General features: G+C 34.2%; 1 protein-coding gene across 1 annotated transcript in view; it reads left to right on the top strand.

Annotated features, from left to right (window-relative positions):
* LOC311441772 (uncharacterized protein) overlaps nucleotides 1–13577 on the top strand; it is a 95569-nt gene extending 81992 nt beyond the window's left edge. Inside the window, exons 3-4 of the mRNA XM_084530269.1 lie at nucleotides 10019–10049; nucleotides 13452–13577. Coding sequence (XP_084386395.1) covers nucleotides 10019–10049; nucleotides 13452–13525 — 105 coding nt within the window. The 3' untranslated portion in view covers nucleotides 13526–13577. The remainder of the gene's footprint in view (nucleotides 1–10018; nucleotides 10050–13451) is intronic.
* The last annotated feature ends 803 nt before the right edge of the window (nucleotides 13578–14380 follow it).

Genomic DNA, 14380 nt, shown 5'->3' with positions numbered 1-14380 from the left:
TCTTCTTTGATCCTCTGCCAGAAGGCTTTACATTGTAGGCTAAGGTTATGATGTTTGCATGTTTTACTTGTCAGTTGCTCTGTGAACAGCAAGTAAGAGATGAAAAACTTACGCCACAGTTCCTTCCTTCACACAGTGGTATTACAAGTCCTCAAACATGGACAAATCATGTGTTTTTATTTCATTACTCCTACTATTTGCACATTCTTCGAAGTATGTATATCTATTGGCAAGCACCTTAAGTTACAGATGGTCTCCTCCCTTGCTCTCTCTCAAGATAAACCAGAGTTGCAGAGGATTGATCTGAAAAAACATTTTTCTGACAACCCTTTTGCCACAGAATACCTTAGATTTCTATCTTTCTTTCCTTCTTTCTTTCCTTCTTTCCTTCTTTCTTTCTTTCTTTCTTTCTTTCTTTCTTTCTTTCTTTCTTTCTTTCTTTCTTTCTTTCTTTCTTTCTTTGTCTCTCTGTCTCTCTCTCTTTCTTTCTCTCTCTTTCTTTCTGTCTCTTTCTCTTTCGTTCTTTTGTTCGTTCCTTTCTTTCTTTCTTTCTTTCTTTCTTTCTTTCTTTCTTTCTTTCTTTCTTTCTTTCTTTGTCTCTCTGTCTCTCTCTCTCTCTTTCTTTCTTTCTCTCTTGCTTTCTTTCTCTCTTTCTCTTTCTGTCTCTTTCTCTTTCGTTCTTTCTTTCCTTCTTTCTTTCTTTCCTTCTTTCTTTCTCTCTTTCTCTCTTTCTCTCTTTCTCTCTTTCTCTCTTTCTCTCTTTCTCTCTTTCTCTCTTTCTCTCTTTCTCTCTCTCTCTTTCTCTTTCTTTCTGTCTCTCTGTCTCTCTTTCTTTCTCTCTTTCTCTTTCTCTTTCTCTTTCTCTTTCTCTTTCTTTCTCTCTCTCTTTCTCTCTTTCTCCCTTTCTCTCTGTCTCTCTCTCTCTGTCTCTCTCTGTCTCTCTCTCTCTCTCTCTCTCTTGTTTTCTCTCTTTCTCTCCCTCCCTCCCTCCCTCCCTCCCTCCCTCCCTCCCTTCCTTCCTTCCTTCCTTCCTTCCTTCCTTCCTTCCTTCCTTCCTTCCTTCCTTCCTTCCTTCCTTCCTTCCTTCCTTCCTTCCTTCCTTTCTAGTAGAGGTTTGACATTTCTTCAGTTTGGGTAGAAGCACAGTAAGATTTGTTAGGCCAGAAAGCTCTGTCACATGGTAGCATATTATACCCATTATACTTCTTTGCATTGCCAGAATTATATACATCAGTTTTGATGCCAGAATCATGCAATTCCAACAGGCTTTCAGGTTGTGACAGATGGGAATCCACCATTGCTAGCGATAAACTGTTGCAGTGGCTAATTCCCTCTGTGCTTATTTTAGCTTTCCTTCATTCATCACTCTTTCTTTTTCTGTATTATAGAGGCCTTACACTGTGGGTTTTCTTCCTGCAAATGGAGTTATATCTTGTTCTCATTCCTTTCTAATAAACTAAAGATGTTGAACTGTTTAAGCCTCTTACAGTAAAGATTTGTTTATACCCTACAGTCATTACTGTTGTTCCTTGTGTATTCTTTTCTATGGTCGTACTAGTCATAATCAACTGAATCATGCAGTAAAGTTTTTTCAGATAAACACTGTTTTCTTTCTTAGAATTTTCTGGACTTTTCCTTAAGGAGGCTCAATAAGTGTTTGAAATCTTAAAACATTGTAATAGAGATTGTTCTTCCCAGGGCACAACTTAATGGTGATTAAGTACAAGGAAGACTATCAATTTTTGAACTGAAAGAGAAAGAACTATCTCTAAAATGAATTGCAATTTTATAATTAAGAAGTAAAACAAATAGATATTTTGAAAACAAAATTTAGAATGAAAATAATTAATAGTAAAAATACATGAGATAGTTATTTATGCAATTACTCTGTTATGTAATTTGAAGTAACTGTTCTCTTTGTTCGCTCTCGCTAATATACAGGCTATAGAGACCCTAGATTACAATAGGGATAAATTTGGATATATTGGGAAAACTTGCTAGTGATAAATACACTTGAGTACTAGGAGGAATTTCCATTGGAGATTGTGGAATTTCTGTCACTGGAGGATTTACTAGATTTGCTAGAAACAGTTCCATATAGTTGGTCCTGGTTTGAATTTGGGAGCAGAGTCAGTGGATGGCATTTAAGACTGTTTTTTGTTTGTTTGTTTGTTTGTTTTTTGATAATATATTTCTGCAGAATTTTGTGAATCTTTGGTCAGACTCAAAGTCACTGTCTTCCACTGAATTTGCTGAATGAGAAATTTAAACTTTCAGTCATCAAATAATCTGAGGACCTAAAGTTATTTAGATGCTCTTATGGTTAATATTCATTGGAATTAAACGGTGCTGGTGTTATCTTCTCTCCCTAGATCATCTGAAGCTATTTTGGGATAGGCGAATGGATTAAGTAGCAAACCAAGGTAAATGCCAATCCAATTTTTATTAATTCTAAGTTTTTAAAATTAAATTCTGAGCAGTCTCACTAAAAATGGCCATGGAGACAAAGGCCTTACAAAGAATAACCTGTGGTAAATAATGTTGTGAATTAACAAAGCGTTGGGATGACATTTACATTTTTGCAGTTTCTACTCAAAAGTTTTAAGAGGATTTCTCCTCACCACCCTATGTATCTCTTCTGTGTCTCAATTTCCTCTTACATTCAGTGTAGAATAACACTTATTTTAGCCTCTAAGAAACAATAAAAATAGTTAATTTTCCAGTCAAATTACCTTAATTATTTCAGTCTCTCAGTCAGCAAGGAAAAAAAATGCACCTCACATTATTAAGATAACCAAGAGAAGAAGTAAGTTGTGGGCAAGGTAGGTAAAGAAAGCTTACTGTCAGGAATGAGAACTCCTGCTGTGAGCCTGATTCATTGAGATGTAACAGAAAATATCTTTTGGATCAAATATCTGAGTTGTCTGAATCCTGCAAACATGGAGAAATTGTGCTGGCCTTTATTGTCATTGCTGTGTTGATTGATCCTTGTCATGGTTGAAATCTGAACCATTTTTTCAGAGAGAGTTTTACTAGTTAAACGTGAGATTTCTCACATAACTGTGAAAGCTTCTCTCTTTATCAATTTCTTCTCATATCCAAAATTAGACTGTTGTTTGCCTCAAAGTATCTATGTAGCAAACCAAGATCCTGTTTTTTATAAAGTTATCCTAACCTATGATGCATTCCCCTAGTATAATGGTAAAGGTGTGAAACTGCCTACAGAGGGTTTGGGGGCTGACTTTCTAAAACTGTTGAAGTTATACATGTAAGAAACGTCATATTTTTGCTCTGTGGATATGGTCCCAAGGTGATATAAGGATTAAAAAAATAGTTTCTGTAGAGTTCTTAAGATTCTTTTAGGTTTGGTTTTGCAAGTGAAAAGCAGAATTATTCTTTTTTTTTTTTTTTTTTTTTTTTCTCCCTCAGAATTATTTTACTTTGATTACTAGTCTTCTTATTTGAGGAAGAGGAACTTACTGATATAAATTCGCATGAGGATACTCAACTTCAGACACCCTCTTATAATCAGATTTTGAAATGTACTTATGCACTTAAGAATATAAAGAAATCCATAGCAGGATTTCTAGAAGCCTTCAGGCTCACTCCCTGGGTAGGATCAGGTGATTATTTTAGACTCTAGCTTTAGAAAATGGACACATGCAGCTCAGTTATGGCTTCATAACAAGTTGTTGCCTGCTAGCTTAGACATCCCAATTATCTTTGTGACTGACATAATGTCTGTCATGAGCTAAAATATGTTGCACTAACCCTCAGTTTAAGAGTCTTAAACAAAAGTATTCTGCCTAACGTTTATATCGGCTAAAGGGTTAGATATAATTTTAATGATTCTACCAAATGCTATCTTGATTACATTCACTTGTGCATCCTTGCAAAATAATATCATTATATGCCATTTATACTGATTGCCTATACAAAGAAAACATTCTTTAAATGTTCTCTGATCCTATATATTCAAAAATATTTTGAATGACAGTATTCCTTTATCTAGTTCTGTTCCTCGATGACATTTGTATAGATGAAAACAAAGTTTTTTGCCAAGTGGTCAAGTGACTGCAGAGGTTTGTTCTTCAGCTACAAATATGACTTTGTGACCTAGAGGGAATAATCCCGATCCATAGCTTAAGGAAAGAATGTTAAGGAAATTAAAAAAAAAATAAGAGAACCACATACCACTGACATCGTTACCTCTGAAAAAATCAGTTTTCAGTATTCCAGTGTTTTACTTGTAATTTAATGTGCTGATCCAAAGCTATGAATCCTTATGTTTTATCCATTAAACAAGCTTTCATTCCTTCCTCATTTGCAAAATATCTGAGTTAGATTCTCTGTTTTATCTTTGTTCTTTAACAAGCATTGCTGACTGGCAGCTTAAGCTGAAGATTAAGTGATCAGTAAATTTTTGAAAAATAATTTAAAAAGAAGGACATAAATAGTACTCCCTTCAGCTTCTCTGATATTTTTATTTATCAGTGAGATACTGTCTAGGCTGCTATTCCTATTGATCTTGATGGGCAGATTGGCTACCTTTGTGGAGGATCTGAGTCTGTAAAAAGGTGAAAAATCGTTTCAAGGTTTGCCTTTCCCAACCTCCATTAGAGCTATTCAGTATTTAAAGAAATTCTATAGACATTGATCATCCTTTTAGACATCAAAACTTATCCATTTTGTAAGAGTCACATTTTTAGACAGTTTTGCTTCTTGCAAAAGGCCAAATAATTCAAATGTATTTATTTGCTTCTATATAAGTCTATTTCTTTGTGTGTGTGTGGGGGGGGGGGGGGGGGGGGGGGGCAGGTGGAAGAGGGAGAGAAAAAAAAAAGCTTTCATTTTGTTTTTTAAGTTTTATATTTATGGTAGGAAAATTACAATTGGTTTTACATTATTCAGAGAAGAAAATGGGTTGACAAGTTCTGAAAGGTTCTTAGTGAGCACCCACATACATGTATATATGCTGCCCAATAAAGACAGAGAAAAAAATCTTGCATAAAATTAATTTCAAGGTGTAGTTAAAGATGTAAAATTCTTTAATATTTCCCACTGTATAATAACACAAACTATCTGGCTATATTTGAAGATATTTTAATTATGTAGAAACAGGGATATATGTTTACATTTGCAAATGATCTGCTTAAGAAGAAATAATTTAACATTTTGCTTAACAGCTGAATAGGGGGGTTTTAATTACCCTTTTGTGTGTGTGTAATTCTACAATTCAGGAAGCAGTGGCTTATGACCTAGGCTTGCTTTCTTCAGAATTAACAATATACTGAACTGAGGATAAAGGGAAACAGTTGAATTCACAGGTAACTTCTTTGAGATTTGTTCTATTTGTGGACTATAGTACAAATCTCTCAAAATAAATTTAAACTATCAAAACAGACAAAAAAAAAAAAGGTAGTGTGTTTGTTAAACAGGGACTAATACTTGAGTAATTGAAGAAAGAATTTATCAATTATAGAAAAAAATAAACAAGATATTGCTGAAATAACTCTTACATGAATTAGAAATCTTTGTTCGCTTCTAGACATTCTCCTACAGATCATTTCAACAGGAAAGAAATATGGGGATAGGGAAGGGTGATGGCAACTGTAAGAATTTTAGAAAAAAATTTTATGTGAGGAAGATATTAAAAGGAATGAGAATGTTAGATTTAGAGAGAGAGCTTCACAAGCTTCAAAATAAGCTTTTCATAGTTAACAGTCTAGCTTTACTGCTTTCTCAAAACAAGAAAGCTATTTAGGCTTTATTTATTTATTTATTTATTGTGAGAACTAAAGAGCACAGATGAAATGGAATAATAATACTTTGAAAAGTTATAACAACATGAACATTTTTTAACATTCTGTATAGATTTGCAAAATTATTGTTGCTTTCAGAGTAGATGATTAACACATAAATATGAACACAACTATCTTTTCCCCAAAAGGAACAAATTTCAGAAAGCTTAGAAATGGTTCAGCTTTCAACCAGTACATGAATGTTCTGTGTTTTTAACCAATTATATAACAAATTGTTTCCTCTTTCATCAAGGATAAGATTATTAGAAGTTTGTTTCCTTAGGAAATAGCAAAGGAGCTTGAATATGCTCACCTGGAAGTGAGGAACATGTCCACAAGTATAATATTTAGAAGCCAACTTCAGTGTCACTGTTTCATTTGAAAACACCACTCTCGCTAAAATACCTGTTCTGACACTGGTTCCCTATAGCCTCTAATTTATGGTGTAAAATATCATTGTTTTTAACAGAGCAGAAAGATTTCTTACATTAGTCCTTAGATCTTATTTTTAATATCATATTGCGTGTTCATAGCTGAATGAGTACCATTCAGCTATGCATTTCCATTTTATCCCCTAATTTTTCCCATTTGTAGAGCATAAGAGTCCAATTTAACATCAAGTTTCTCTTCCATGGATTTAATAGCACTTAGTTTGGCACTTATGGAAATTTCATAGGTAGAACCAATCTCTGTCAGCTTCCCCAGGGCGGAGAGAATATGAAGCTACAGAGGGAGAACTGGAGTGATCTCCCTATCTTCCACTCCAAAGCATATTAACAATCATTTCTGAAGTGCCACAGCTAAAATTAGGACTTTTTTTTCGTTTTTTTTTTTTTTTTTTTTTTTTTTTCTTCTGACAAATACAAGAAAAAAAGATAAACTATTTTGCAAACTCTCTTAATTTAAAAACTTTGCCCTCTGAAATCTTACTGCTGTATGAGTCAGCTGTGCTTGCAATTATGAGTAATTCCAGTGATGTTAATAAGACACCACTATGTCCAATAGCATTTACAGCAGTGCAGCTCAAACTACAAAGACACTATTGAAGAAGAGCAGTCCTTTTCTGCAGTTGTAAAATTACTAACTCTCAGAAAAAGGCAGAACAGTTTTTATTATTTCCCCACTTTTAAATTAATACCATTGCTGTTAATTAACAATAATTTAAGGTCACATTAATTCTACAGAAAATGATCTCATTATATGGATGCTGGTTTCTGTGGCAACATAATTCATATCAAAAACCCTTACTTTCATTGTGAAACTTAGAGATGTTTTTAGCACCATAACCATTATCAATTTGTTTTGAAATTGCCATTTATCATTTTTATTTTTTTTTACAGTACAGTGTGGTGCAGATTTTTTACATTATCAAAATATAAATAGAAGCTTGATAGTAGATACCAATAAAATGTTGTGTTGATGGATTATCACAACTAGGAAAACAGGTATGTTAATCAGCTGTCATTGCCTGCATCCTTGATAGTGTAGTGGAGGTAGCATTCACAGTTAGATCTTTAGCTCTTTTGAAATGAGCTGGATGTTGTTCACAAGTACAACACTTAAAATAAACATCCATACCCCCAGCTATTGTACATATATGCATATGTATAAATATATATTCTTCAAGTACTAGCTGATATTTACATTTGCTTTATTTTGAAACTATTAGACTGATATTTTAACAGTTGCTGCAAAAATGAAGTAGCTGTTCCTCATACAGTTTCTGATTAACTTCATGAGGTGACCGCAAGTTACAAAGAATGAACTCTGAGAAAAGGAAGGGTCTCTATTCACTGTACTGGGACAAGTACTTTCCCTGGAGGTTTTGATGAATATTTCTAAACATGTCACTTGCTGACAATGGGTGAATGAAAGTAGGTTTGTACTTACAATTTTTTCTTCAAGATAATGGCAAAATTCTTTAGAAGTTGTTCTTTACTCTCTACTAAGTAATGTTGGTGTGATATTGAATTCATGCTTATCTTGTACAACCATAATTTCATTCAATCAGGGCAATATCTATCCCATTTCAGCACTGTCATTTTGGGGTGCAGTTACTGCTCTTAATTGTCAGTGTTTGATATCTTTGAAGCCCTCTTCCACCTATCTGAACAACCTCCTCTGTATGGAGCTTCCAGTCTTACTTAGCCATCCAGTTCTCCTAACACTGACAGCGGTAAGGAGGCTATGCTGGAAGACTAAACAACATCTGCAGGTTTAAAAAAATAAAATAAAATTTTAAATACACTAACTTGCAATGTAAGAGTGTGACCTATGTTCCCAAATAATTGAGACTGACAGTAAAGTAAAGGATTTATTCCCCTATCTCTCTGACAAATACTGAGCTCTGTCTCATCTGAGACATCCTTTGAAGGATGTGGCCAAGACTTTAAGCTGAGTGGAAAAACATCACTCCTCTTGTGAGTAGGACCCATGTTGACATATCAACATTGCAGTCAGCAAGAACTGGGATTTATTTAGCAGGCATTTGACACAAATTGTATAATCACCCTTATACATAGCACAATGTGAAGTCTGAACTAGTCTCCTCTCTCTTCTGTCAGGAGTTCAAGTTATGAGGAAACAGCTGTCAGAAATAGCTGAGACGTATTGATAGAGCTGTATGAATAATTTTGCACACCTGATGTCTATGCAAAGTCCCGTAGAAGCTGTGTTATCATTATGCTAAATAACAGGATTTCTATATAATTGTATATTCAGACATGTCAAATATCATTTTCATGGTATGAGATATGCACATTGTTGTTTGCTGCTTCACATTCCCCACAGATCTGGCCATAAAGTGAAAACAAGACCTCTTGACACAAGCATCACTACCGTCTCATTATGTCTTGAAAGGTAGCCCACAAGACTGTATTTTGGCCAGTTGCAGCCTGATAATGAAGCCTCCATGTAAAGAGGATGAGGTCATCAATTTCTGACTCAAATTTGCCAAATTTGTGTTGGTCTGCTTTACTAAATCAACAATGAACAGGCTGGTTAGTAAAATATTTAAGCACAAGTTACCTGATTTACATCAATGGGATGGTTCATGTGCCCAAATATATAATACAGCGTTAAGGTCTGTATTAATACTACTCAATCAACTATCCTTGTGATTAAGCTAGAAGGTAAAGCTATAGCTTCTTATGTTTCCTTTATTGGCAGAAAAAATCTAATTACTGGTATTATATGGTCCTGTGGAAAATGTTCTTAAAAACCTCCTGAACAATGTTCCACAGAAGAAAGTAGAAAAACTAGTATAATATCCTCTTGTCCTGGTAAGCTAGTAGTACAGAAACACAAGCCATATTGATATTTGCTATTGATCAGTCTGTTTGCAGACAGCTTGTCTTATTTTTCTCTATTTCTTCCTTACTCCTGTGAAATATTAATAGTGATGTTCTTTACTATATAAAAATGCAGAAAGAAAGTGCAGATTACCATGGTTACTTTTTAAAAAACAAAACAAAAACAAAAACAAAAAAACAACAAGGCATTACTGGAGAATCACATTAGTTTAAGGAATGTGTAATTCATTGTCTGCATGATAGTTATTCTATTAATCTTTTTTTTTTTTTTTTTTTTTTTTTTTTTTTTTTCTAGCTATTTGGGATTTCTATGCCCTTTTCATGAAAGAATATCCTATTCATAAATCTAGTACATCCAGGACTTATGTTGCATTGTTTTTATTATTATTATTGTATCTCTGTTTCAGTAGTTCAATTTTAGAACTGCTGACATAGCTGTCAAGGAGATTTACAACTGACTATTATCCCAGTGTTTCATAGCTCAGTCTGCACTACAGTTTCTTTAAAGACTTACCACTTATCCTCTGACTTCAGTTTAAAAATACAATTTGCTTTTTTTCTGTCACTAAGAGCTGTTGGTACTTTGAGATGCTGGAATAATCTGTTGTCTGAAGTAGCTTTTAACTTATTTGGGATAGAATTCAGAGTATGCCAACAGTAATGATTTGCTGTTAAACTAGAAGTTCATTATCAAAATGCACTTCTCACCTGTATGCACATCTTTCCTGAGTAGCTGGGCTCATAGCATTGCTTTTCTTTTCCATGTTCTGCTTTGTGTCTCAGTGAAAACATATGGAGAAAAAGCATTCCAGAACTGGAGAACAATAAGTGAAAAAAAAATTTACAAGAAAACATGTCATTTCTTCTCCCCGCTTTTTTTTTTTTTTTTTTTTTTTTTTTTTTAAGGGTTTCCAAAGAGAGAACACAGAGGCTGAGAGTAAGTAAAAACAAAATGACAAATAAGTCTGTTTTGTCAGGGTTCATCTATCACTATCTTCAGTTCTTTTTACTAACATTCTGCACTTCTCCAAGTAGTTTACTTCTCCAGCTACATTTTTGTCTTTTTTTTCTTTCTATGTAGAAATTGCCAAATTCATCAATACATTTTTTCTTGTCATTGTTACTAATCAGAAATCTGATGTTTCCCTCTCTTCTGCCTATCTACTCTAAAAAAAAAAAAAAAAACGAATCTACATGACTTCTTCCTACCTGGAAAAATATTTACCTCTCAGTGTTCTTCTCAATATATACTTCACCTGCTATTTTATCTGTTACAATCTTTCTTTGATGAACCTCTTACTGAATAGGCTTCCATTTCAACATCCCTTTGTGAATATGGCATGTCTGTGAGGTGCAGCTCTTTGAAGATGAAGGAAATAAGAAGTAAAATATGTACCTTTACTTCATTTCTGTATGGTATTGAATATGTATTAAAGCATATTAAATAATTCAGAAATGCAATTATAGAGCAAAAAGTAGTTGTTAAGAAAGAGAACATCATTTAATTGTGAACAGCAGAATTAATGAGGCCTATCTTCAATGGATTTATGTTCCTTGTCTCCAAAATCTTCTCTTCCAGCTGCATTATTCCCAGTTCCTTCCCAAGTCTCCTGTGATGGTCCCACTGGCAAGAAATAACACTTTCTGCTGTTAACATACAGCTGCCAAAAAGTATGTAGCGGCTGAATCCTGTCTGTATTTCCCTCTCTTAGGGCACTAATTTGTTTCTTTGCTATACAGTTGCTGATTTCCAGAATGCTTGCAGGAGCTTCACACTTCTGTGCCAATTTGTCCGCAATTGGCCAGTCTTTATGTGGGAAAGGAGTTCTAACAGACATAGTATTATTGTAGATTCTTGCTCCTTAAGTAAGAAATTAAAATTGAGATCAAATTCAGACGTACAGTTTGTGTGGAATGCGGTTCTGGAGCACCAGTTATTCCATAAGAATCTTTTACCCTTCTTTTATACTTAACTGAGTCTACTGAAGAAATAAAGTGCTGCAACGTCATATTCTTCTTCAGTCTATAGTGAAGATCTACCATCTAATTTATTTCTGCATTTCCATGCTCTGTTGTCTTAATTCATTGCCTCTTTTTCTGGACAAACTTATTTTCATGTGATAATAACATTTGCTGCTGAGCTTTTCCTAAATATGACTCTCTCTTTTATGCACTATGCTTTTTACTCATGAAGATGTCAGTACATTTAAGAAGAAAACCTTAATAAGAAATTCATAAAACATGAAGAATTCTGGGAATAAATATATTTTTTTTTTCCCCTCAGGGGACCTTCAGATTAGAAGGTTAAAATTGTTTCTGTCATTGGAACAGGACCTTGGCTTCACAGAACATCAGAGGTATCAAAGATTGCAATCAGTAACATGGGCTGTTTTGGAACACTAAGAGATAATTCAAATAAAAGATCACTAGAGGAAGAGACTCCTTGGTTCATTCAGACAATATTCTACTTCAGGAGACTGTCTCTCTTCATTAATTTACTGATATTTTAAAGTATTTAGTTTCTTACTCTTCTTCAGATGAAGGATTATTTTAAAACCACAGCCTGCCAGTAATTTAGAATTTCTTTAATTGTGAGTCTTAATGATTTCATATGTCAGAATTATTTTTAACTCAAGTGATCTTCTTCCCTGATGTTCATCTTTTTTGCCACCAGCCCCACTATCTACACATGGGACAGTCATATCCCCTATCCTATCCAAACAAATAAACCATTTTTCTTCTATATGAGACGGTCTGGAATTAAAGTAGTCATTTTGTGCACTTGTATCAGACAGATCTCTTTCTTTAATGAAATAAATATGAAAGCCTATTATGGCCTAGTGTTGTTAAAGACCCAGACTTAAAACAGAATTAAAAAAAGAATTAAGAATTGCATAACAATCCCTCTAAAATATGTACCCAGCTCCTCAAAGGCTGTAGAATATCCTGTTAGATGTGATGTGATAGATGTGGTGGTTTGTGTGTGCCAAGTAGATGGGTGACAGAATATAAATGTTTTATGATAAAGCATTAGCTGAAGACAGGAGATTTCAAGGTGCTTTCTATATTATCCATAATTAAAACATAGCTATACATACAAAAATTGAAACTGAAAAGAATGGGAATAGGACAAAATGCTCTGGAGATCAGTAGAAATAAGTTGACAAGCACATTTGTCAGGTCTAGAAGGTCTAGACCCTTGTGGTGTTGAAGCCAAAAAAACCCTCATGAAGAAATGAACAGAAATTTAATTTTAAATGTAATTGACTAAATTTGAAAAGCATTGACTGTGATTCTCTGAAATAATCTTTATAAACCTGAATCTAAAGTATGATCAGCAAAGCAGCTGAGAACACAAACTTTAAGGAAAAGGAAGAAAAGTCAGTGTGAGTCTGAAGAAAGAATAAAATCATCTGCATTTTTATCCACTTTATTGTTATTATTACTATTAGTTATTATTAAATAAAATATATAAGTGTTGAATTTCCACATTGCTGGCAGGAGTCATTGCTTGCACATGAAAAGATGTGGCAAAAGCTGTAGTTTTTAACTGTTCCTCAAAAATGGAAGCAGAAGACTTTTATAAACACTATATTATCTGGAATATATTTCCTTTGAAAAAGCCTCATGGCAGGAGTACTTTCAGTAAACTTGAATTCAGTAAACTTGAATTAACTATGAATATTTACTAAAGATTTTAACTCGGGAACAAGAAAGGAACACTGTTGGTAGTTTATTGTATCATACTGCATTTAGTGGTTCATTAAGGAGACTCTGACTGAGGTTTGATAGCTATGCTGAATCTTTATTTTAATTAGTAATAAACATGGAAGGAAGGAATTTGTGAAAGTGGAGTGAGAGATGCATGTGACTTTCTCCCAGGCAGTTCATGCAAATGTGGCATTTGGACCTTCATGCTGGTTTCAAAGTTACGTGTTGTAGAAAACTGTAATCTGCATTATGACTGGAAGGGAATTAGATGAAACAGAAGTTCCTCAGAAATCTCTCTGAGGGATTATAGAGGTTTGAAGCAGTTTTGCTTTCCCAGTTGATCACTTCTAGCCTTTGGAGAGGCCTTCCAAAATGTAGTTTCCTCGATCTGGTATTTTTGCCTTTGATGGCCCATCATAATATTGATATTTTTCAAACTCTGGAATTGCAGCCCTTAGAAATTTCAGTCCTTTCCAAAGCCATGGATTCAGATTTGTGTTGCAAGCAGGGGACTGCTGCCAGATTCTGCTGTTCATTAATTACTGCCAGCGGCTTGTCTTTTCTCAGCAGCCTGCTGGATGAACAGTCTGTCACAAACTAAATGTCCCACTACTTATGTTTCTTTCAGGCATTGCTGGACAATTGGCAGCATTTCTGCACATGTATCTCATTGCTCTCTTCCTACCATCATTGCAAAAGTAACTTAATGATCTCATCCACGTATATCTTGAAGGAGGAGAACAAACAAACCAACCAACAAAAACAAACAAACAAAAAACACAACTGTTACAGCAGGGTGTCAGATCCCAGTGGAGTGTTTCCTATTATAACTCAGCCAGCCTCCTGCTCTCTCTATTTCACCTGTCCATTTCCAGTAGGCCAAAAGTAGGTCTGTTAATATTCCCAGGCAGAGCTGCAAACTCCACCACAGTTGAGAATATGTGATTATGTGTTTTATTTTGCCATATTAAAATATGTATAAAACATATGTATAAAAAATATGTATAAAACATATTTTTATATGTGTTTTTTTTTTTGGACATAAGTTTATTATGATGTCCCAATATATAATAATTCTGCCTTTCATTCTTTCATTTCCACAGCCCTCTAATTAGAATGATAATATGTGTTCTTGGTTTCTTACCAAATGTGTAAAATGAATCTTACTTCTTTAGGTATTAAGTCTCCCTTACTCCAGCATTCTCTTTCAACTTTTTCTGTGTCTTCATTTATTTCCCAGTTTGTTATCTTAGCCAGTCTTCTGCTAAATCTCCATGACCCCAATTATATCATATACTTCTTTTTAACTATTGTGTGTTGTATCTAAAGAGGAAAACCACCACCACAAAACAAAACAAAACAAAACAAAACAAAACAAAAAAAACACTAATTTGTTCCTTTTGCTGCTTCTATTTTTGTAAGGAGAGGTGACTTGCACAGGAGTTGTGCTTTCTCTTTTCATCTCCTCTTATCACAAGTTCTCTAACTCACCTTCTCCCTGCTGTGGGGAGTCTCGATTTTGTTACTTTTTTTTAGTTCTTTCCTGGATCCCTCATG

Source organism: Aythya ferina (genome assembly GCF_964211825.1).
Source record: "Aythya ferina genome assembly, chromosome: 9".
NCBI lineage: Eukaryota > Metazoa > Chordata > Aves > Anseriformes > Anatidae > Aythya > Aythya ferina.
Note: the sequence above shows the minus strand (reverse complement) of the source record. Positions and strands in the feature narration are given on the sequence as shown.